The sequence below is a fragment of the Drosophila virilis genome, chromosome 4 (genome assembly GCF_030788295.1).
Source record: "Drosophila virilis strain 15010-1051.87 chromosome 4, Dvir_AGI_RSII-ME, whole genome shotgun sequence".
Classification (NCBI taxonomy): domain Eukaryota; kingdom Metazoa; phylum Arthropoda; class Insecta; order Diptera; family Drosophilidae; genus Drosophila; species Drosophila virilis.
This window is the reverse complement of record NC_091546.1, coordinates 4,761,479-4,786,049: the sequence shown is the minus strand read 5'-3', so window position 1 is coordinate 4,786,049 and position 24,571 is coordinate 4,761,479. Positions and strand designations below refer to the sequence as shown.

The 24,571-nt window shown below is 39.5% G+C and overlaps 3 protein-coding genes across 8 annotated transcripts in view; 1 reads left to right on the top strand and 2 right to left on the bottom strand.

Moving 5' to 3' along the window:
* LOC6627504 (dipeptidase 3) overlaps positions 1-24,571 on the bottom strand; it is a 416,202-nt gene that overhangs the window by 184,313 nt on the left and 207,318 nt on the right. The window lies entirely within an intron of this gene.
* On the bottom strand, positions 1,428-6,812 carry LOC138911232 (uncharacterized). Of its 2 annotated transcripts, none has more exons than XM_070209097.1 (2): positions 5,267-6,812; positions 1,428-5,211 (listed from the first exon to the last, which is right to left on the bottom strand). In XM_070209097.1, the coding sequence occupies exons 1-2, from the start codon at positions 6,539-6,541 to the stop codon at positions 5,200-5,202; spliced, it is 1,287 nt and encodes a 428-aa protein (XP_070065198.1). In that variant the 5' UTR covers positions 6,542-6,812; the 3' UTR covers positions 1,428-5,199. The 2 variants fall into 2 exon arrangements, with proteins under 2 accessions (XP_070065198.1, XP_070065196.1); XM_070209095.1 differs by having other exon boundaries at positions 5,289-6,812.
* Positions 19,982-20,852, top strand: LOC6627917 (transmembrane emp24 domain-containing protein 5). Its single transcript, XM_002052756.4, has one exon. It carries the CDS (start codon positions 20,055-20,057, stop codon positions 20,754-20,756), a length of 702 nt encoding a protein of 233 aa, XP_002052792.1. The 5' UTR covers positions 19,982-20,054; the 3' UTR covers positions 20,757-20,852.

Sequence of the window (24,571 nt, the reverse complement as noted above, 5' to 3'; positions counted from 1 at the left end):
AGGCAATTTGTTCGACTGTCAATAGTTGGACAAACGCTACCCAAACCCTAATCACATATTCCTTGCACAGATACACACACACACACGCACACACCTGGAAGCCAATCAATCCAGGCGGGGAGCGTGGCTGGTTACATTTATCGGGTAAATGGTCAATGCTGGTCAGCGACCAAATTTGTCCACTTGGCTGACTGGCAGCAAGCGCTAATTAAACTGCTGGAAAAGCAACAGCAGCAGCAGCAGGAGCAGCAACAGGAGCAGGAGCAGCAACAGGAGCAGGAGCAGCCCCAGGACCAAGTGATACAAGTTCTGGGATAATCGACGTGCGAAAGCTAGCCGGTTGCAGGCCCCATTAACTGCTTTGTTTGGCGACATGAATAGGAAGGGGCTGGAGAGGGGCAAGGGGGGTCACAAATGATTGTATAATTTCAGGGGTAAGCGCTCCCAATGTCCAGTGATTGACACGTAGGGACAATCAAATTGTGATTTGCACTGAAACTGAAACTAACAAAGCCAAATCGAAAGCTGGCAACGCTGTGCTGAAGCAGTGCAACAATATGGCAGCACTCAGTCAAAGTGGCAGCTTTCTTGCCAACTATATGATTTTCCCATTAAGCTAGGGCGTGGCTGTATCCGCCCAAACAGGCGACAGCACACCTGTCCCTCGGCTACAGCGCCACAAATCTAGCGGAAAATTCTGATGAATTTCTTGAATAATTTTGATGCTCATTAGCTGCGACATCGCCGAGAGCTGATGAGCAATGACCAAATATGAAATATGAAAATGTGAAAATGTGCTAAGAATGTTGAAATAATTGCGGCTGTAATCACGGAAAACATCTTTGCATGCCCCGTGGGCTTGACAGACAGTTCAAAAAACGTTTTCGATCACAAAGCAGACAGTTTATAAAATCGAGAAAGCTGCTTAAAAACAAACAATCAGAAAGATTAACCAGAATACATCTTTTTGTCATCAAGTCTTACCATTATAAATTATTCATATATTAAGAGAAAATACAGTTTTAAGTTCTTACGCATCTCTTTTCTAACCAATCACAAAAGCAAAAGTTACCTTTAAGAGAAGCTTTCAGCGCGAAGTTTAAGGATCAAATCTCTGTGTTTGCTTTTTATTATATTCGAAATAACCTTTAAAGTCCTTAAATAAAAATTGTTTTTTCTCATGAAACTGTTTTATTCTTATAATATTTGATTCTTGGCCAATTCTAAATATATCTCTTCTTAATGTGCACATAATATATTTTTAATTTTTTCGTTGGAAAAACGTTCTTTCGGAAATCAAAGACTTTCCGCAAACTGGAATCTTGCCGGGAACCAAGGCATTATAATTTACGAGTGGCATTTGTATATATAATTTATGAGTGAAATATACAAAGGAAACCTTGAGAAAACATATTGTAATAGTATGATTTTCTTCGTTGATTTAACTTATGTTCGGGTTGCCTTTTTATTTTTAACAACACGTCTTCTTACTGCTAGTACTGTAGAGAGACTGCCTTCCACTTCTTCTCTGCAGCCGCTTTTCTTTATCGATATTTACTTATCGTACTGTTATAATTAACATCGATAGTGACACTATAATACCCTGGCTAGGGTTACCAATGATGCTCTTATCCTATTACAACTCGGCCATCCTGACAAAGAGAGCTCCCGATCTCTGTCTTTTATATGTGTATCTATCTTTATAACTAATGCTTATTGCCTATTTTCGCATCCAATGCTTAAAGTTTTGGCTATTCCAGATACCAACGTACGGGTTGCGAGATAATTGAAAGCCTTCTACATCCTTTAACAAGTATCTATCATTTTTTAAAATCTTTTCTATACTATAAGGCCCTTTATATCTTGGTATTAACTTTTTTGAAACTCCTGGTGTGCTATCAAAATTTTTTACCATGACATAGTCACCTATTTTATATTCTACTGATACTTTCTTCTTTTTATTAATCCGCTCTTCATTTCTGATTTGAGCTTCTTTTTGATATATTTCTCCACTCTTTCTTATATTTTCTAAATTTCTTTTATCACACGTGTTCACCTGTGTAAACTCTTCTAATTTTTCTTTTAATTCATCAACAACTTTTCCTTTCTGTTGTAATCCGAATAACATTTCGCTTGGAAATTTCTTTATGCTTTTGTGTTGTGTGTTGTTTATTGCATATTCAACATTTTCTATAATAACATCCCAATGTAAACCATTTTCTGGCTCCGCCATTTTTGCCATCATCGGACCCAAGTCTCTATTCAACCTTTCCACCTGACCATTTGCTTGCGGACAACCCGTTGCTATTTTAATATGCGTTACTCCCTCATTTTTTAAAAATTCATCAAACTCTTTTGCAGTAAAACAACTCCCTCTGTCCGATACAATGAACTTAGGTCTACTATACGCTCTGAAATAATCTTTTAATGCCTTAATCGCTTCTTTCGTACTTGTTGTCTTTGCTGTATATAGTCTAACAAATTTTGAAAATCCGTCAACCACCGCCAATATATATTTATTAGCCCTTCCTGCATTAATTGGTCCATAATGGTCTATATGGATCATCTCCCACGGTTTGTTTCCTTTCGGTATGCTATGTAATAGTCCTTCACTCTTACCCGTCTTGGGGGCGAAGGCAATGCATTTTAAACAATTCCCTATATGCTTTATTGCTTTTTCCTTAATATATGGGAACCAGTAACTCTTTCCAATGGCATCGATCATCTTATCTCTCCCAGCATGTCCCAACTCATCATGATATTTGTAAAGTACATGTTCTTCCATATCCTTTGGTACATAAAAAACTAATCTGCCATCATTTGTTTTTCTGTAAATGACCCCATTTCTCATTTCGAATAGCTTGTGCTCTTCTTTTTCTAACATCTTTCTAATATCTACCAGTTTGTCATCTTTGCTTTGGCAAATAACTAAATTGTCCTCAAAACTATTGGATTCAATAACTAAAATGTCCTCATAACATCTGCTTAACGCATCCACATGTTGCATTTGCTTGCCCGATCTATGCACTAACTCAAAATCGTAATTTTGTAGTTCTAACGCCCATCTAGCAATTCTCGGATTTAAATCTATTTTGTTAAGCGTTAAAGTTAAAGAGTTGCAATCTGTCATTATTTTAAATCGTTTTCCCTGCAGATATATACGAAATCTGCGTAATGCGTAAATGATGGCTAGCGTTTCTAACTCAAAACTATGATATTTAGACTCTACTTCGGTTGTTCTTTTAGAAAAATAAAAAATCGGGTGTAATTTCCTATCTTCTTTTTTTTGAAATAAAACAGCCCCAAATCCCACTGCGCTGGCATCACAATGTAGTTCTATTTCTTCTTTGTAATTATATATTGATAGTACTGGCGCCTCTAACAATTTATCTTTTAACATATTAAAACACTTAAACTCCTCTTCTCCAAACTTGAATTTCTTATCTTTTTTCAATAAATCATATAAGGGTTTAGCTAATATAGAAAAGTTTAAAATGAACCTCCTGAAGTAGGAGCATAACCCTAGGAAACTTTGTACTCCCTGAATTTTGTTTGGTATTGGAAAGGATTTAACCGCTTCTAACCCTTTTTCATCAGCCCTAACGCCTTTACTATCCACCACAAATCCTAAATATTTAACGCTGCTTTTAAAAAATTCACACTTATCTAATTTCAACTCTAATTTGTTTTGCACCAGTCTTATAAACACTTCCTTTAAGGTCTCCATGTGTTCCTTTATGTTTGTACTTGCTATCATAATATCATCCATGTAAACAATTACCTTATTATCTTTTATCATATCACAAAATATGTTATTAACAAATCTTTGAAATACATGTGGCGCAGTTTTTAAACCCATGGGCATCCTAAGAAATTCATATTGTCCTAAAGGGGTAACAAATGAAGTGTATTTAATAGATTGCTCATTAACAAAAACATGAAAATACCCGTTTTTTAGATCCAACTTTGAAAATACTGTTTTTCCGCATAGTCTGTCTAATAAATCGTCGATCAATGGTAGCGGGTAGTTGTCTCTACATATAATTTTGTTCAGTCTTCTAAAATCAATACATAACCTCATGTCTCCAGTTTTTTTCTTCACTAGTACTATAGGTGATGCATACTCTGAACAACTTGGCCTAATGATTCCATCTTTTAAATAGTCGTCTAATAATTCTTGCAACTTTTCTTTTTCCATATAAGATAACCGCCTAGGTGTACAATTAAATACTTTGTCGTTTTCTAATCTTATGCTTAACTCATGTCTTAATTTTGGCTGATTTGGCCTTTTCGCTTTTACATAAGTATTTTCAAATAAATTTTCAAATTCACACTTTGTGCTGTAATCAATATCTTCACTTAAAATATATATATTTTCTCTTTTGTTAGAATCTTCCCAACTTATTGTTAAGATATCCTTCTCAAAATTCTCTTCTAACACTCCCATGATTTCGCTATTCACTGGCGCTTCATTAACATGATTATTAATTTTAACTGCACTGTTTCCTATATCTTCTATAATCACTTTTTCAATCCCGGTTTGATTATAGATAATTTCATCACTAACAACTTCTTCACTATCAGGTTCGAGCTTAAGCTCTCCATAACTAACTATCTCATCACTAACAGTTTCGATCCCAATCACTTCATTTCTAACTATTTCACCACTAATTATTTTATTTCTAACTATCTCATCACTACCAACTTTATCACCAAGCGTTTCCGGACTAACAATTTTCTCACTAACTAATTCATCACTAACAGTTTCATTACTGACTATTTCCTTATTAACGATTTTATCATTTAACAATATAGTTTCATTTTGCTCGTGTTTGATATCTTCATCGTCCACTTTTTTTTGTTTTTCTTTGTAGCTTGTAGCTATGATATCATTTTTACCATTATTCTGGTGATCAACTTTATGCCCGTTCACAATTTTTAATGTTCTTAAATCAATATTTAAACCAAAAGAATCCATAAAATCTCTACCAAGCACAGCGTCATACCTCATAGACTCATTTGCCACAATTATAACATTAAAATAAACATTTATTAACTTTTTCTTCATAAAACATAAAATTTTTCCAAAATTTTTCAATTTACTTTCATTTAAACCTACATACGAATTTGCATCTGGCATACGCTTTACTTTTAATGGCACAAACTTTTCCTTTAAAAATGAAATAGGGCTGCCAGAGTCTATAAGGCATTCTGCAATTATTGATTTGTTAAATGAGTTACTAAAATGAATTCTTAAGTATCTTACATATTTGTTTTCCATATCATACTTTTTATTTGGACATCCTGCTATTAAATGATCCTTTGAGCCGCACGCATAGCAAGATCCTGCCTCCCGTTTGGGCTTTAAACAATCTTTGGCCCAATGGCCCTTAACATTGCAATTGTAGCAACGTTGTTGTTTGTCCGCCTGTGCTTCCTGTGCAGTTTGTTTCACTACATGGTTTCGTACCCGTTTAATTGGCAACTTTATAGCTGCAAACGCACGTAAAATTTGAGCCGGATTGGTAAAGCAATGCATACTAGCTTGAGTGCGCAAGTTTTCGCAAGGTATGCCTCGAATAATACCCTCCATTAACTCCTCTACATCAATGTTGATGTCCTGTGCCAATATGCTTTTTTCGCTAAAATATGTGGCGAACACCTCATCTGGTTTCCAAACCCGATCCTCGAACTTCTGTCGTAGTTCCGACTTCGAAAATCCTCCCCCGAAGGCCAAAACCAATTGATTTAGCATCTCGTCAATCGGAGCAATGATGCGCATAGGGTCTGCATGCAACCACTTCAAAGCACCGCCTTTCAATTTGCTTATACAAAGCAAGTGCTGTTGCATATCATTTAGTCTGTAGATCTTGGCCACATTGAAGAATTGCATTACCCATTTACGCACCTCACTTTCTCCAGTAAATTCTAATAAAATTTCCTTGGCTAACATCATCGCTCCAGTTTGGATGCAATTATTTAAGTTGCCTCCGACAGCGTTGCCACTTTCGTCGATCCTTCCAGCTGCCCCAGCGTTGCCCGCTGCACCAGCGTGATCAGCTGCACCAGCGTTGCCATCCGTTCCAGTGTAATCAGCTGCACCAGCGTTGCCATCCGTCGACCGTGGTCTTTCTTCAGTGTGACCATCCTCTAGCTGCAATAAATCGCCGACTTCACTTTCTTGCTCTCCCCCGTCGCTCCCGCCGATGTGCGAGTTGCGGTTCACCGTTACTTGAAATTCTTCTAGGAATTTTCGAGACGCTTCAATTTCGAGACGCATCAATTTCAGCATCTCGGCGCCATTTGCTATTTCGTCACGCTGTTGTTGCATTATGTTTTGCAACTCATTTTGAGCCTCAATTGTCTGTTCCTTGTTACGTTGAACTTCAAGTTCCTTTGCAGCATCGTCTCGGATATCCACTGGTACCTTATTTAATCTCGCCATCAGCTCAGTTTTGGTACCCTCTGTTGGCAAATTTAGTAATGCCAACCAACTTTTCAATGTCGCTATTGACACGTCATTTATATTTATATTTTCCATTTTGTTGTGTTTTTTTTTTTTTCTGAGTCAATCCCACTTCTGATATTGTAATAGTATGATTTTCTTCGTTGATTTAACTTATGTTCGGGTTGCCTTTTTATTTTTAACAACACGTCTTCTTACTGCTAGTACTGTAGAGAGACTGCCTTCCACTTCTTCTCTGCAGCCGCTTTTCTTTATCGATATTTACTTATCGTACTGTTATAATTAACATCGATAGTGACACTATAATACCCTGGCTAGGGTTACCAATGATGCTCTTATCCTATTACAATATGTGCATATTAAATTGGATTTTTTTTTCAGTTTTTTATGGTATTTTATTTTATTATATTTTCTTTGTTCTTAATCGCCTTCAATAGAATTATTCACCGTACATTGAACTTTTGGTTTCACGAGTTCTCAAAACCCAAATAAAGCAGGCAAACAGGAAGTATTCGGGGCACTTGCCGGGCAGGGGGACTTAAGAGATTTCGCCGGAACGCTCGGCAGATTATTAAAGCATGATATATGAAGCTGAAGGACGCATAAGGCACTCTCTCACTTACCTGTGCGACTGTCTGAAATTATCCACGAGTAAAAGAAAAAAAACAAAAATAAGAGGGAGAGCGCTGTGCTCGACTACACAATACCCTGTATACCTAAGTCAATATAAAATATTCTTTCAGAAACACAAATTAATGTCCCAAAATGAATTCCAAAGATATGGATGTGGCATAAGAGCAGAATTCTTTCAAGCAGGTGGTCAGAGAAACATTAAAGTCAACGGCCTTAATGTGAGCAACTGCCGCGATGGCTATTATCGAATTAATTTAGACGTCAATCAGAGCCCACTTGAAACATGAACTCTGTTTGATAGTGTCTTCCACAATGTTTTGGCAGGAGTCCTATTTTTAGCCCCTTTTGATCAATGGATCACGCTGTATACTCTAACCTTATTTGGACAAATCTCCCCGAAGGCCGGACAGCGGGGCACAGCAGGACAGCTCTTTGTCCTGATCAAGAATATATATACTTTAGAATTTCGCACAGGCCTTCTGCCCACTACATACATTTGAAGTGTGAGTATACCCTTTTTTACACATTTTCCACGGGTACTGGGTATAAAGAGGAAGGCAAAGACACCCAACAGACACTAACATATATACACACTCACTTATACACTCACAGCTGGAGTTGTCCTGGCGACTGACGCTCAGCTCTGTCATATATCATAGATTTTTGTTTGTTCTGTGCGCGTGTGTGTATGTGTGTGTGTGTCATGTTTTTTGTATGTGTGCGTGGCCGGAATCTTCTTCTTTTCGTTGCTTTTACTTATATTGTTGTTGTTGTTGTTGTTGTTGTTGTTATTGTCGCTTGCGAGTAATACTCGTAAACTTAAATTGTTATTTCACCTTGAAAGCGCCACAAAAAAGATTTACGGTCACCCGGGCACCTCGCAGCCCCCTTCTCGCACTCTGACTCTTACTATCTCTGCCTCTGCCTCTCTCTCTCTTTCTACCACCCTCTCTCTCTCTCTCTCTCTCATTTTGTGTGGTTTTCATTGCTCTGCCATTTTTATGCTCATTACTTCGCATTTGCTGCTGCTTTAGCTGCCGTCTGTCCCTGCCCTTAATTTACAACAACAAATATACATTTTATTTTTCTTATTGTTTCTAGTCGTAGTCGTCTTCTTCTTCTTCATTTACCGCTTCTTTTGCTTTGCAAGCTTATTTTGATTTCTATTTACTTGTTGTCTCTTGTCTTCTGTTTGCAGTCGCCTGTTCGCATATTTATTACACTCTGTATTATGATGTCTAGAAATTTGGCCAGACAATTTATGGTCCATATAAGCACCGCAAATGTACACAAAACCTTCAAAAGGTGCGCCGAGGGTGAGGGGGGCGGGGGAGTCTACAAGAAATGTTCGCCTTATTAAGACAATATTTACCTGCTGATGCTAATGTGCTTGCCGTATTGGAACAGACTTGGCAAAAGGTAAGCATTTTCTTTTTAAATTTAAGAAATAAATTGTGGACATTTGAATTAAGTGCAGAAATTAACTGGCATTGCACGGATCAAATGATTAATGTGGAAAGTTCAAGTGTACCGATGTACATTTGGAATATAATACTATTGTTGTTAAAACTTAATAACAAATTGAATAAGCTTTATAAAAAATTGAACATTTACGCAGGATTTGAACCAGCTTCCTTCCATTTGTTGGCCTGGAGGAACGCCTAAGTCACGTTGGGATACGTTCGTATACTATTCGACTACATTATTTACATTTATACTTTATAAGTATTGATCATCCAAAAATCAATAAATAAATAAATATACGATATGATAAATATACGGGAAATTTGTATAATTTCTAATTGCAATATTTTTAAATCCATGCTTTAAATCTAGTTAATTATTTTTTTAAATTTGTTTAATATTTGTATGCCTATTTCTAAAGATTTATTATCTTTGATTCCTTTTTGATTTAATTCCCACAATTGCCACTGAATAGTTGCATTTTTTTAAGTACACATTTGAATTTGCATTGCTGCCGCTGAGGCCTTCCCCTTCCATACAAATTTGAACAGAGAGCGCAGTGTTTCTGGTCATAAATAATACACATCATTATTATCGCATTACACGGCCAGCGAAAAGCCGAAGTAAACTATAAAAAAATTGACTATCGCGACAGAAAATTGCATTGCATACTTTTGCGGGCCGCGTTGTCAACGCGGCTGTTGGCGCCCAGTTTATGGCTGCCGTTGCTGCTGTTCGCTAGCGATGCTGCTGCGCCATATTAATTAAATACAAAATGTTTACACTAATAATTTTAACATAAATTCCCCCCGTCCGGCCACCAGGCCCTCGCGCCATTCGGCAGCGTCATAAATTTCACGCTCGCGTTGCAAGCTGCAAGATGCGAGGCAGCGTGCAGCACGCAGCGGCCACAAATTGTGAGTTATCTTTGTGCGGGTCGACTACCCCTCACATAAAACCCGCCCCACCTCCCTCTTCTTCCCCACTGCTGCTCCTATCCACTGTAGTCGCATCGCCTCGTTTGTTGCCTTTTGTCGCCGTTGCATGCAAACACATTAAATTAAATTATTGTCGCAGGGCGGCTGCCTGCCTGCTCGTGTCCTCGTTGTCCTACGTCTTAGTTCGGCTTCTCGTCTTGTACAATGAGGGGGTTTGCTGGAGAGGAAGAGTGTGGGGAGGGGGGGAGGTGGCTTTTAAATGCGCGCTAAATAGCTCCCCAGTTGCCCGGCATGGCATTAAAAACCCTTTGCCTAAGTATGCCGCACAATTTGGCTTTTGGCAACACGTTTCATTAGGCACGCCAAAGGCGCAACGCTGCGTATACGTATTATTGTCAACGGGCTGGCTCTCAGCTGATTGTTGTTGTTGTTGTTGTTATCGTTGCACAGGCTATCCTGGCTTAAAAGTACAACGAAGCTGCAGAAGCCGTTAAGTATTGTGCACAGACTTTGAAATATCGTGTAAATAGCAGCAGTAGGTGCATAAAAATTCAGAAGATTTATATTAAAGATATAAATATTTATATGCATACTATTAATATGCATATCTGGCACAAATGCTTAACATGTATATGTTTTATACATATTTCTATGGCAAAAACTGACTACGAGGTATCTACTAGTTGCTCATTTATCAGTCTGTGCGAGAGTTTGTTAACTTTGGCTTATGGTTATAATTTTTAATAAGCGCAGACATAAAACAGTGCACACTCTCACGCACAGACTCACATATACACACACACACAAATACACATGCACAGACACACGTAGCCTTTCACAGAAACACACACACACACACACTCGCACACTCAGCGCTTAGTTGCGCGCTTCGCAGCGCTGCCTTTGGCTGTGGTCAGTCAACTTGTCGTTGTTGTTGTCAATGCATTTTTTTTTACCGATTTTTAATACCCTTCAAAACACTGCATGTTGCAGTTATGCAAATGTATGTAACAAGAAACCATCTTCTTGGCATAAAGCAAAATATGTTGCTGATCCGCAACAATAAGCTAGTCCCTCTAGCTAGGTTTGATTTCCCCTGCTTCTGTCTGTCTTTATAAATGCGACAATCTCAAGGATACCTCAAGCAAACTTTAAGCTAGATCAATTTGTCAGTAAACGTCTTGATGTTTGATACATGTTTATGTAATCGATTAGCAACGATATGCATGTACATATAAGTAATATGAATGTGCGTGTTCTTAAGCATGTTTGTATAGAGGATAACTCGGTACTGAGAACAGGGCATCAGCTAGTCGGACACTCCTGCCTAGAGCATATGCACTTGTTGGCTCACAGTTGCTGCGTAGCTTGCGTGAAAAAAAGCGCTTGCCTTTGACGCCTGCATTAGCAGCAACTCCAATCCCCAAATACCCGCCGATCCACCTTCGTCTTTTTATGGCGGGGCCATTAACGCAGCGTCGACTCATAAAGCGTTAGCGGAAGCGAAGGCGTCGCTGCTTCGGTTTTTGTTTTCCACGGGGTTTATCCAACTCATTTTTATTTTTGTTGTTTTTTCACGGTGGCATTTTAATGAGCGACTGGCACCGAGTTTGTTTTGGCCCGGCAGGCGAGCCAATTTGTAGGCCACATGCAAATTTTGTGGCCATTGCAACTTGCATATTAATGTCAAAAAAATATATTGCAGCAGCGGCAAATGTGACCAGCCAATTTGCATACTACAGGTAAAGTCAATAACAAAACGGGCTAACACTGAAAAACGCACTCCGATAGCAGCAGATAAGCCACGTGCCCTGCACAGAATGAAGGGCCCCATAGAATGGTAAATATTATCAACTAAATGTCAGTAGCTGAAGCGGCAGCCCGCCCCTTAATTAACCCTATATGCGGAAAAGGTAGTAAAATAAGGTCGATTTATAAGTCTGAGAAAGCAGAAACTTGAAGGGAAGTTAAAAGCTCGCAATAGCTGGACTTGAAAAACTAAATGTTACATTTTTCGACAGATTTTTAGACCTATTTGATATAGCGGTCTGATGTTGATAGGCTAGAGGCTTGGCTAACATGTAAAGAGCATAGCTAGACTAATTAATCTTGGATGTGGCTAGGATATTTAATGAACGAAAACATTCTTCAGTTAAAGTCCTTCCATTTGACATACAGCTAAACGATATAGTCTTCCGATCCGACTGATTAAGATGCCATAATGATGTCTAAAAGACCAAGAGACTAGTTGTCCCAAAAAAAAAAAAAAGATGAAATAGGCTGCCAATCGGCTGATCAAAAATGCATATATACTCAGTGACAGGTCCTCTCCTATATAAATACCCCAAAATGTAATAGAACGCCGCTAGTGCGCCTTAATTAGCTCAAAATCCAGACATGTTTAAGATGTATTAAAAGCAGGTCCATTGATAAATTCCCAACAATAGACAAATCGCATTAAAGCCGAACAAAAGTTTGCCAATTTGCAAAACAAAAAAACAAAATAGAAGCGAGAAACCTGGCCAAGCTGGTCAAACGGGTAACGGGATACTCTTTGCTGGAAAAGTTTTGGAGAAAGAAAATTGTGCAACGCATTTTCCCATTAAGCCGAATGAGAACATTTTCACTTTTGGCATAGAACAAACAAAAACCTGAAGAACGTAGCGGCAAATGTGGGTTAATTTGCAAAAATCTGCAGGTGCAAAGCTATGCATGAGTGTGTGTGTGTATAGAGACTGCCAATAACTACACACACACACACACACTGCACACACACTACACACACACACACACTTCACACATGTAATGGCTAAGCGTGCAAAAGTTTCATTGTTATGAGCTGCCTTTTGCGCTCAAGTCAAAGTTCCAAACGACGGGCAGACGGGGGGGCGGACAGCAAAGAGCTTTTTGTAGTTTAAAGCGTTACGCTCCGCATCAGCTGGCTTTAACAATTGTAATGACCATGGCCAAATACAAAATACCAGACAGCACACAATGCCAGGAAATATCCTTTGAGCCAGCGTAGAGGACATTCTGGCGCCAGTCGAGCGGCTGCAAAAACTACGTGCAGCCAACTAACTGAAGCCGAAATAGCTGCAGAAAAGTAATATTAAGTAATAGAACAGCTTGTAGAGTGGAATCTGAGCAATTCTGCCAAGGCGAATACACATGTGTTTTCTGCTTGATAACAGTTTAGATTTGATGGCAAAACAAAAATTATCTGAAATTCATATATTTTAGATATAAGAATATTTCTGAATTTAATTTCGACAGGAAGCCAAAATTGTTTTCTATTTTGGAAATAGTTGTCTCCTTCTATGTGTTACACATTTCATGAAAAAATTATCGCCAATTTCAACTTTTTTTAAGTTCAGTTTTCTCACATTCAACTCAAAACTTGAGAGCTTTGCTTCTGCTTTTCCTTGCCCTTCTAGTTGCGATTCTTGCTGTAAATGTATTTCATGGGCCATCTAATTATTAATTTATTTTAAGCATATTTAATTTTAGCACAAAAATGAATTCATGTTGGCAGCAGCAGTCGCAAAAGGCAGCTGAGCATTTGGGGCCGACTTCAGAGCCAGCTGGGAAACCGACATGCAATTAATTGTGTCATTGTAGCCATTAACCAGACAGTTGAGCAGTAACCCAATTTGTTCGCGTGATTGTTGCCCTTCTCACTCTGAAACGGGGGGCGTGGCTAGCTGTAGGACCGGACGTACGGACGGACGGACAGATGGCCGGACGGACTGCCTGACCGCTCCTAATGGCTTCGCAATGGTGGCCAAGACAGCAGCTGGCTGCTGGCTGCTGGCTGCTGGCTGCTGGCTCAAACCTATTCACACTGTCCAGCTTTGTGGCATTGTGTGCCAGTTTGCAATTAAGACGCCCCGAATATAAAAGAAACTGAAGCTGGATTGGATTGCTTGAAGTGGGAGGTGTGGGTGTAGGCGTGGGGTGGCCAACGGAAGCGTGTGAGTGTTAAAGTTTCGGTTCCAGCTAACAACTGTGGACATATGTCTTTATATGCCAGTTGTCATGCATAATTAAATAGGTTCTTTGTGAATACCAGGCACACAACTTGCATTCCTAATGATAATGTCTTGTCTCAAGACGTTTGCTCGATGTGCCAGGTGAAATTAACGTTGCATATTATATGTTGGCGCTCAACGCGGGGGCGCGGCACTTAGGTTACTGTGATTAAGACGCGCTCTCTGTTAACTTTAAAGAAACATTGCTGCCGCTAAGTCTTGATTTTGGTGTTTAACTTTTGGATTTGTTTACCATATCATATGCCAGACAGGCAGCTGCGCCCTGAACTCTTGGCTTATCAAAATGTTGCCATTTGCACGCTAAGCTGATTATATTTCGCTTGAATTTTCGCCGACACTTGAAACAGTTGCGGCTTAATTACGAGCTCACATGTTGATTATATAAAGGTAGGCGCAATCAATTATTTTAGTTAATGTATTTGAGTTCGCAGCTCTTTGTCAAGCTTACGTCACAATTAACAAATAAATAAAGTGAAAGTAATTAAAATCTCATATAACATTACAAAATTAAACCCCATTTATATGTTCCATAATATTTTTGAGTAATTGGTGATTAGTGATGAATTATAAACTATTATATTAAATTTATTACAATTGCCAATTGTCTATTCTCATTAGTGATTATTAATTATTGTTGAATGAATCATTTATGAAAATTGATTAGATATTAGTCATTGTGTTCTACGCTCAAAATAAATATTTGTATATTTTATTTAAGATAATTCCCATCTATGTTTTCCTAACAAAGTAGAAATGCTTTTCTAACAATCTATTTCATTTTTTTAATTTGTTTTTATTTATTTTGTTTTTCTAACTTTGTGAAAAAAGTCGTGTAAAAAGGGGACTCTTCTTTGTACTACATATTTATTTATTTTATTTTATATTTAATTGATTTTATTTGTGCAAATTTTGTATACCCATTCAAAGTGGATAGAAAGTGTAATAAAATTCTGTTCAAGTGTATCTTACAGACAGAAGCAAGCATCTCCGACCCTATAAAGTATATATATTCTTGACCAGCATCAATAGCCCAGTCGATCCTATCCGTCCGTCTGTATGTATGAACGCGTTGTTCTCAGAACCTATATGAGCTAGTGACTTAATCATGTTCTTGCTGTATAGTCATTATTTGTATTACATCATTTATAATAAGAGATTCACGAATTCCGAACAAATTCATCAAAAGCAAAACAACTGCTGTGGCTGGCAGTTTAGATGAATATATGGTCGTGTTTTATTTCTAGTCCGGGAATTCCATTAATACATAACATTCAATTTAAGTTTCCGCTGCCTTTGTCATTTGCTAAGCTAGTCACGCTCAAATCAAAGCTCTCACCTGAATAGTGCCACGTTTACGTTGAGATTCAAAGCCGCAAATGCATATGAAAAGCGCCAGCTTATGCATGCTATCTTCAGCAAGACTTCAACTTTATCCGAGTGCATTATTAACTCTGTTGTTGTTTATGCCATCTATTCAATGTACATATTCATACACACATAAATATACAATGGAATAGACGAACCAGAATGCACAGCATGCATAATATAATATTCTTTACGTAATATTCAAATGCTGATGATATTTATGAATTCATGTTTATTTGAAATTGCTGATTTTCCCCTTGGATAATATGTGCGTGCGCTTTGTGCATTTATCTAGCATAAAATTGTTTTCTGTTTGATAATTCAAAATAGTATTTTGAGGAATTTTGCGAATTTAGTTTTTTGGAATTTTTGCCAGGAAACAATTCTAACATAAACACCTGCTGAGAACCGAATATTGATATTAAGAAATGAGAGGCTGGCGGATACTTAATATTTTTTCAATTAAAAACAGAAGAAATCTGTTTGAATATAGAGAACAATACGTGCAATGTAAAATAAATTTGTTTTTATAATAAATGTAAAGAGTTCGAGATATTTTCACTGAAAGTTGTAAATTTACTATTTCTTTCAAAAAATGCCCAATAAATGTTGAAGCTCAATCAATCTGAAGTACATAATATAAGCTAAATGTGCATAATCAGAAAAATCGTTTAAGTCTTAAAGAAGTGATAAGAATACGAAAATCGAGAGAATAGAACTGATTTTCCAGAATTAAAGCTTTAAGTGCGTTCATACGTAGTCGGTCCACATACGATATCCAATTGCAATTACTCAGAGACGAATGCGTAATTCCAGTTACAGACAAATTAAATTTTCGTTTTGCCTTCATGTTAAGTTTAAAAGCCGCTTTGCTCATTACGCACAGCAGCACGTTTAAGCGTCTCGACGACAGATGGCGCCACATTAATGCATCTGCCGGGTAGCCGGGATACTGACTGCCCGACTGCCCGCGGGGACGACGCATTATCAGCCTGGACATGCGTTGACATACGCTGGAAGCGCACGGATAAGGGGGCAAGGGGGAAGCGGGGAAGCGTAGGGACCGAAACTGACTTCTTGTGGCGATGTTGTCGCTCCTTTGCGTTGTCTTCCTTATAATATCGCAGCAATAATTTGATCGTTAAAATGGACACTGCTTTTTAATGGTTTGTGTGTGAGCACCGCCGCGCCCCGCCCCGTCCCTTTGCCACTCATCCCTCGCCCCATGCTCTTATGCTGTTGCTGCCCCCCACCTATCTTCCCGCTTGGTTTGGCTCGCTTTTCATTTGCTCCCAGCTGCAATTAAATGTATTTTTACGATTGTGCAGCATTTGCAGTGGACGCCTTCTGGTCCACCACCGCACTGCCCCGCCCAGCCCCTGCTGGTAATGAAATTAACAGCATTGCTGGGACGCAGGACTTGGCATTTGCCGCTGTTGTCCTCGTCGGCCATGTCCTGTGATAAACGATCGCCATTGCCAGCTTTAAAATGCCACTTACGAGTAACTGCTGTGAAATGCTTGTTAAGCGTTAAATGGCCAAGAAAAATTTATTTTTTTGTTTGCCGTTTTGTTGGTGCTGCTTACCAGCCTTCTTCATCTTCTCCAGAATGCGTGCTTTCAGTACCTGGGCGTGGCAGTGCTCGATGGCAGCCATAATTGCCGGCAGCGTCGGGCGCCATTTTGATATTATCACTGGGGCAAACACAAGAAAGAGCACACACTCGCACAATGACACACACACACACAATAACGGGACACACTAGCCCACTTACCTGCCCACAGGTGGCGCTTTAATTTGCGACTTTCACGCGCCTGGGAGCCCTGTCAACACGCCTCGCTCAAGAACCCCAACACCCAGCACTAAGTGAGCCACTATGTCAGACATGCCAGCCGCACGAATGGGACCCAGAAGCAGTAGCTGAATGGGAAGGAAGGAAGGTAGGGGATTGGGAGGGAGGGGGAGGGGGTCAGATCGGCACCTGGCAAGGAACAGGCCATGACGCTGGGGAGTAATTAACACTGCGTCGTTTCAGCCGCTGCGCAAACAATGAGAAACTGATGCACTTGTTAATTACACCGTCAACTGCCACAGCTATGGGCGTGGTCAAAGCGGCAAGCTTGAACTATACAGAAGAATAGTAAAGGGATAAAAATGTAGAAAAACTATTAAACTAAGCAGAACAAATTTTTTATCAAAGCGCAAATTTTAGAATTAGAAATTCACATATCCCATGGAATATTGATAGAAGATTGTGCTAGATTGAATATACTCAAAAGTCAAGAGGATCACTTTTTCCGCTCATGTTTGAAAAGATTTGAAAAGCATTTGTATTATTTAGACTACGTTTAGCAACGTTGCAGTTGCAAATGCTTCGTAATAATTGAACCCAATATTCGATCAACAAAATTCGATCTCCCCTTGCAACGTTCAACCTCATTTGACTACGTTACTCGACTGTGGTCGACCGTGCTGGACAATGTTAAGCCATGTTTAAATTGGCGAAACATTGTTCGACCCCGTCTAGTGGCATGTTTGACTAAGTTTGCGATTGTGTTTGACCATGTTTGAATATGTCTAACAACAGTTGAGCTTCATGTGAGGTATCACCGCATTCGGTCTCGTCAGACAATATTTAATCGAGCAACGTCTTACAACATCTGCAATCCTTAGAACATGCTTGACAACAATCTTAGGATCAATTGATACAAAGAGATGAATATGGCTATGTTCATTTATTTCATGCTCGACATGTGCAGGACTTTGATGCCAATTTTTCGCCTTACGTTTACAGAGCTTTTTCTCTATTATCCATAGAATCCTATTTTATGCACATGTCTCCCACCTATTACATGGAAAAAATAAATCATATGACCTATCAATTTTCCTAATTTCATAAAAGGAATTGGCCGTCTTGCTGACAGCCTGGCAGTATGTGCTTGGCCCAATTACTCTGCCTTTGCATATCACGCGCCTTAGGCAAACAATCAACTAAAGCAATACACACACCCGCAGCACACACACCCACACTCAACACCCGCCCGCAACACACAAACACCTGGTAAAGGCTTCTACATTTCATGGCATGTGCAAAACTTGGCGCCCAGCTGCAGCAGCCGCAGCACTGAGCTAGCCCTTGCTTCCAGTTGCCCCACATCAACTTGCCACCTGGCAGCTGCCACATGGCGACAGCGACATCGACCCCGACAAACATTTCGATACCCTGTATAAATACACAATCTGTGTAGAGAGTGGTATACACTTTTGTGAAGAGTATGTTACCAGCTGAATATTAAGTATACGGTAATATCTTCAAATATACTTAAGTCAATATGTTTGTTAATATTTTATACCGTATATCAGGATGTCTTTCATGCCATTTAAGGTATAAAAGTTTCACAAGATAATATGTTAAGGGTACTTAACGGTCGAGTACTCTTAAAATGAGAGATTTAACAATTAGCTCGAGCTATTATTTTCTACAGTTTAAGGCATATATATATTCATCTGAATATTTTCGGATAGCTTAGCCTACAATACAGGATATCCTCTAGTCGATCACTGTCAAAAATGGTATTGCAATAACAAATTTTTCCTCTATTCTGAAGTAGCTGCCAAGTATATGTGAGTTGGCTACGGTATAGGGTATCTCTCGCTCGACTACTTTTAAATATAAAGCTGATGCCAGCTACTCAAATACAAATTCTCTACAGTCTGAAGCCGACGGTATACACATTAGAGTATTTTTCTATACATCATCATATATTACGAGGTATCAAGTTACAGGGTATCTATAGATATATTACTCTAAAAAAAAATAAATTTTCATTTTCTTCAGTTTGTAAATTGTATACATAAATTATAGTTTTCTGGAACCTCACCCTGTACAGGGTATCTACTATTTGAGTATTCTTATGCATAAAAAGTCTCGCAAACTGCAAAAACAACAATTTTCTAAGGCGGAAAGCAAGGTGTGTAAGCAAATGTATAGTACCCGCTACTTTATCAGACATTACAGGGTATCTACCCGTTCAGCCTTCTCGCTTAGGCTCTGCATGTTTTTTATTGGTCGCGCTATTTGCAGCTTTCATGCATCGACTGCGTATTTTAGCCGACGGCAGCGACGCGGACGCAAGTTTGTGTGCCCTTTTCCAAAACGCAGGCGTTCGGGGGCGTGGCAGGGTTGTAGCGCGCTGCTTCTATTTTTTTAAAGTAAATATCCAAACTGAAGTGCAGCGCGGCTGCTGAAATTTTTATGCGCCACCAACACCACAGAGTGCAACAAAAACAAAAAAATGAAGAAAATTCAAAACTAAACTATAAAAAAAATGTTGTGAAAAACCGCTGCACACGTGTGCAAACAAAGGCGACTCTAAATGTGTGTGTGTGTGTGTAGGTGTGTGACAGAGTGTGTGTGCGAGTATGCGTGTCTATTTGCAAAGTTTCTTTTGGGCAAACGCGGCTTTTGCTGGCGTCGTCGTCGTCGCCAACAGTTTTGTACAAAAAAAAAAATATATATGTAAGCGTCCGCCCATTTGCCGGCTACCTGCCACGCCCACTCGCGAACAGCAACAGCAGCAGCCGCAGCAGCAGCAGCCCAGCATAAATTTCCATTACCGTTGACAAATATTTACACATCGACCTCAATTCATATTCCTTTTGATGCAGTTGCTTTTAGTTGCTGCTGCAGTTGCCCGCAATGAAGGGTTTTACGGGACAGGAACTTTATGCTAGTTATACCCTGTAACCATCGAAATTGCTATTTGAAAGGGGTATTTTGAAGTTGTGCAAATGAAGATGGATAGGTAAAGCAAGCAATTGGGGAATGCATCTCTCTTTTAGTTCGGGAGTAAGAAAAGATAGAGCATAGAGAGAGAATAATGCTAATTAATGAAAAAATATATTTAATTAAATAGTATCTCCTAGTCTAGCACTGCCAAACATTCTGCCTGGCTTATATTGGGCCAGTAACTGCCAACAGACACTGTGCGGCCAGCTATTACTTAAGAGCCCGAGTAGGCGCTGCTCGGAGTGTGGGGCGGGAGAGTTATTTTCCAGGGGCCTAGTACAGAATTGTGACAATAATTGAAACGATTTTCCATTTAAGCTTAGAAAAAAAAACAGAATAAACAACAAACAATGTTCCAAATCGCATGTTGCTCTGCGTGGCTGCTGTTGCTGTTGTTGCTTGCGTTGCCACCTGGTCGCAAGGCGGAAGTATTTCGTCATCGCTTGACCATCTTTGCGGAGGCGGGTCGCATGGAATGCTATCATCAGGCTGTGGCTGCCACAGAGATCATTATACTGGAGTATCAGGTGATACACGGCGGCCAGGGTGAGGCGCACATAAATTTCAATCTGATGGATCCGCATCGCAAGCTGCTCGCCGCGGATCACAAGCAGCAAAACAAGAAGCACCGCATGGAGGCGAATGAGACGGGCATCTATAAGTTTTGCTTTGATAATACGATAAGCTCGTTCAATCAGAAAATTGTTGCCTTTCATCTGGAGATTGCGGCGGGCAATCATGAGGAGCTGGAGCGCCAGCAGCTGATCAAGGAGATGACCACGGACTATCAATTCGATCGCACCTACACGCACATGCACGACTATGTGACCAAGATCGGCCTGAATATGATGCGTTCGCGCCAGACACAGGACTATATACGCACCCTCGAGGCCAGGGATCGCAAGCTGGCCGAGTCCAGCTTTACCATGGTCAACAATTGGTCATGTGCCCAGTTTATTGCCATGATTATTGTCGGCATGCTGCAGGTCTTTATGCTGCGCAGCATTTTCAACACCGATGGACGTTTCTACAAGTTGTGGAGGAAAATTTGATACCGAGTCACAGTTTACTTGAATATATGATTGTGCTCATAAGTGGAAGCTAGTTGAATAAATCAAAGGAGTCTCGAAAATACAGTTGAGATCTAAGCCCGCATTCGTTAAAAGTTCTGTGCAGACAAGCCAGTGTTGGTAAGGTATTTAAATGCATAAAGTTATATGCGTTATACGCATACACCTTTCCAGCACTGGCTTTTAATTGAATAATTTTAGAGTTTTTTATTCACAAATATCACGAGCTTTCAGTCCATTTCAAATCAGAAGCAAAAATAAACGCAGCATCAATTTTATGAGCAGCTGTTGCGTTCATCAATTTCCTCTGTATAATATACACTGATGAATAATCGAGCAAAGGGCATGTTATTTTTGCAATTTCCCATATTAAAATTGATTGCTTTTTTATTGCTAATGGTTTTCAGTTTATTTGCATTTAATTTAAGTTTGCTCAAGAAGATGGTTCTGGTTCTATTCTCAAACGACTCTGCTGTCGACTCCCTTTTATCGTAAGTTTAACCTGTTGAGAATTACAAGCATTAAACAATGTAAAAGGCAGTTAAAACTTGACACTCTTTGAGTCCATTATAATATCCAATAAATATTGAAAAACTTTGTTTAAAGTGCTTGTCGTCTGCTAAGGCACTTGCCAACCTCCTCTAGTCTCTCTCTCTTTACCCGACAGGCCAGTCTTGTGCCCTGCCCTCAATCAGTCAATGTTATTTTCGATAGCCCAGAAAATTTGTCAGGACATGAAATGAAATCAGTGCCCACGCCTCTAAGCCCTTGAACCACGCCCAGCGTTTGACATTTAGCTCGGAGCAGAAGAAGTGGCAGCTGCCACATAGCCACAATGAGAATTAAGCCCCTAAAATTGTGAAGGTCAGCCACAGAAATGGCTCATGAATTATTAAAAACGAGCCAAAAGTGTGGCCAAAGTTGCCACTACTTGACCCTAATCCAAGGCGAGCAACACGAAGAAGAAGACAATGATTGCCAAATGCTAAGCCAAATGCTAACTCCCGACCCCCTTCCGCGCCCGCCAATTCCTCAAACGAACCGCAGGACCCAAAATATATTTTGACATGCCAACAATGCAAGTCTGAAGGCAATTGTTTGCCCTGGTCCAGTCTGTTGACTGGCCTAGCCAGTGGGCGTGGCAACCGCCTATTGCTGCAAATTTTCCAGCATCTCTGTGCCGAGTGCTCGAAGTAGCACTTTAAATTAATGAACCGAGATTAAGCAAGACAAATTGTTGCCACACAAATTCTCCTATAGAGGCAAATTGTTTTTCGTTTCGCCCCGAAAAATCAATAAGAAAAAAATATATATATATATATATATATATATATAAAATTATTTGTTTGCTGGCTGGCCTGTAAAGAAAATTTGCAATTTATTGTTATTGATATTTGTGTAAATATTTTCCAGGCACTGAGGGCACAGACAAAGGGCGAGAGCGCAAGCCGAGGCGAGACACAAGGCTCGCAATTAAGAATTTAAGCGCAAAACGTGGCCACAAAATGTTGCATGCAACGTACATTTTCCGACCCGTTGTCAACGCCCCTGACATACAAATTTACAACGGTTTTGTGTAGAGTAAATAAATTTTGCATTGCATTTCCCAGCTCTTTCCTACTTTCACTTCGACCATCGAATCTCATGTGTGCAAAATGCAGCCAATTGTAAACTTTTCACTTGATTCTTTTTTTTTCCCCTGCATCTCGTTTTTTTTCTGGCTACTGCAGAAAATATTCATTGAATTTCGTAGTGACAAACGACAAGTTGTCACTCACTGCCGAAAAAAAAACAAACTATCTGGCAAGGGGCCGACGCCTAAATACCCTATATTTGCTGTCAATTCTACTAGGCATGCACTAGATGAGTCTTAGGCTAGCTTTGGCTTAGAAAGACCTTCTCTGAATGGAAAAAGAATGGCGTTGATCCGGTGGACGGTTCAAACCAATGTCTTGTTATTTCGGTTCAGTTTCCAACTCAGGGTTGCCGTCTCTATGTCCATTTATACGCCACATATAATATAGTAATTCAATTTGTTTAAAATATTGATAATCTTTGTTTAAATCAATAATAGTTCCGGATATTCTCGACTCAACAGTATATTTGATTCTCTTAAGACGAGTATACAGATTAGACTTCGTCTCGCTGGTAGCTGGAAGAAGACTAAAGTTGTTCTTAACAATACTAATTTTAAATTATTTTCAACATTTCTCTTTCCTAGTTATGCAACACTATTATTTTGGAATTGCTCAACACAGATTTCAATTGTCATTCAAAGAATCCTTCTTCCCTGTGTGCCATATGGAGCGCTTAAATTGTATTACCCGCTGCTAGTGTAAGAAGAAGAAAAAAGCAAATAGAATTTTCAAGTTGTTGAACAGCAACAAATTTATTACCGTATGCTGCATGCATGAGCTGCTCTTAATATAAATTCCAATCAAAGTCAGTGAAAACAGAGTTGGAACAAAAAAAAGAAAACAATGCACATTGTAGGGGCATTACGACAGCGCCATAAGAGATGGAACTCAAAGTTCAACATGCCACGATTCAAATAAATAAGCAATTTGCAACAGCAACAACAACAATAACTGGGGAAAAACAGTTGGCACAACTGACATAAAACGCAATGAAGCAACAATTTTTTGTATGTCAGCGAATTACCCAAGGAATGAAAGTGGAGACAGAAGCTGGACGGACGCTGGACGGGAATGGTAAGCGGAATCTGACACTGGTGGCAAGGACATTTTGCGCTGTTTTAGCCAAAGCGCTTCAAAGTGCTTCTTAACGAAGCTTAAAAGCAATGCCAACGGCGACAACAACAACAACAACTGTTGCAGCTTCGATTTGGTGTAGAAATTGCTATGAGTCCTGTACGTTTGCTGCCTAGGCGACTCAACAGCCACGCCCATTATACGACAAGTTTTCAGCTGTTGTTGCTGTTGCTGCCAGCGTTGCCAATTCAGCCATTTTCTAGCCAAATAGCTAGTATAATAAGCTCTCGCTAGCTGGAAACAGTTGAAGTATGCATGCTCCAATTTTAAGTGAAGTCAGTGTTGAAAAATATGCATCTTAGCTAACACTGTTTTTTTTTTTGATTATGGGCAACCTGTTCTGTTCATTGCCTATCGATACTTTTATGTTTGCTATATATGTGCTAAGTTTACCTGTGGCCCAGCTAGCTTAGCCTCAAGTTTCAGCTACTTTTAGCTTTTATTAAGAGCGGACTCAATTTTGAAGCGACAGCTGGCAACACTGACTACCGCTGCTGCTGTGCAGCGAAGTATGCCAAAGTCGTGGTCGTTGCGGCCATTAAATGGTTTGCTTAGGTTGCTCAAAGGTTGCGACACGAAATTCAACTGGATTTGGTTTATGCGTAACGGGTACTTGCGGTTAAGATGGGCATTATGGCACCCGCCATTTATGGTCGCCAGAGCCTGAATGCTTTGCAAACAAAGCGAAGCATACAAATTTATATTGTGAATAAGTATATACATGCCAGTTATTTATAAACATGCTAGCGGGCATTAATATTGTGTGCTACAAATTTTAGACATCATTTTCCACCCATTTTCCGCCCTTGGAATGCACGAATGTACTAAGATATATGACCTTCAGTCCGTATAGTGTATGAATATGAAGATAATTTAATAAGACAGTTCCACGTTCACATTCCAGCCTCAGATGCTAACCCTAAACCGCTACAGATTATAGACATCATTTTCCACCCATTTTTCGCCCGTAAAATGCACGAATGTATTAAGATATATGACTTTCAATCCGTCTAATTTATGAAAATG

What these genes read in the sequence shown, in the direction of transcription:
- LOC6627917 (XM_002052756.4), top strand. Translation starts at nt 20,055, where the DNA reads ATGTTCCAAATCGCATGTTGCTCTGCGTGGCTGCTGTTGCTGTTGTTG.
- LOC138911232 (XM_070209095.1), bottom strand. Translation starts at nt 6,541, where the DNA reads ATGGAAAATATAAATATAAATGACGTGTCAATAGCGACATTGAAAAGT. An exon ending in GCAGGATGTCCAAATAAAAA is followed by an intron (nt 5,212 to 5,288) that starts GTATGATATGGA and finishes CAATAATTGCAG; the next exon opens with AATGCCTTATAGACTCTGGC.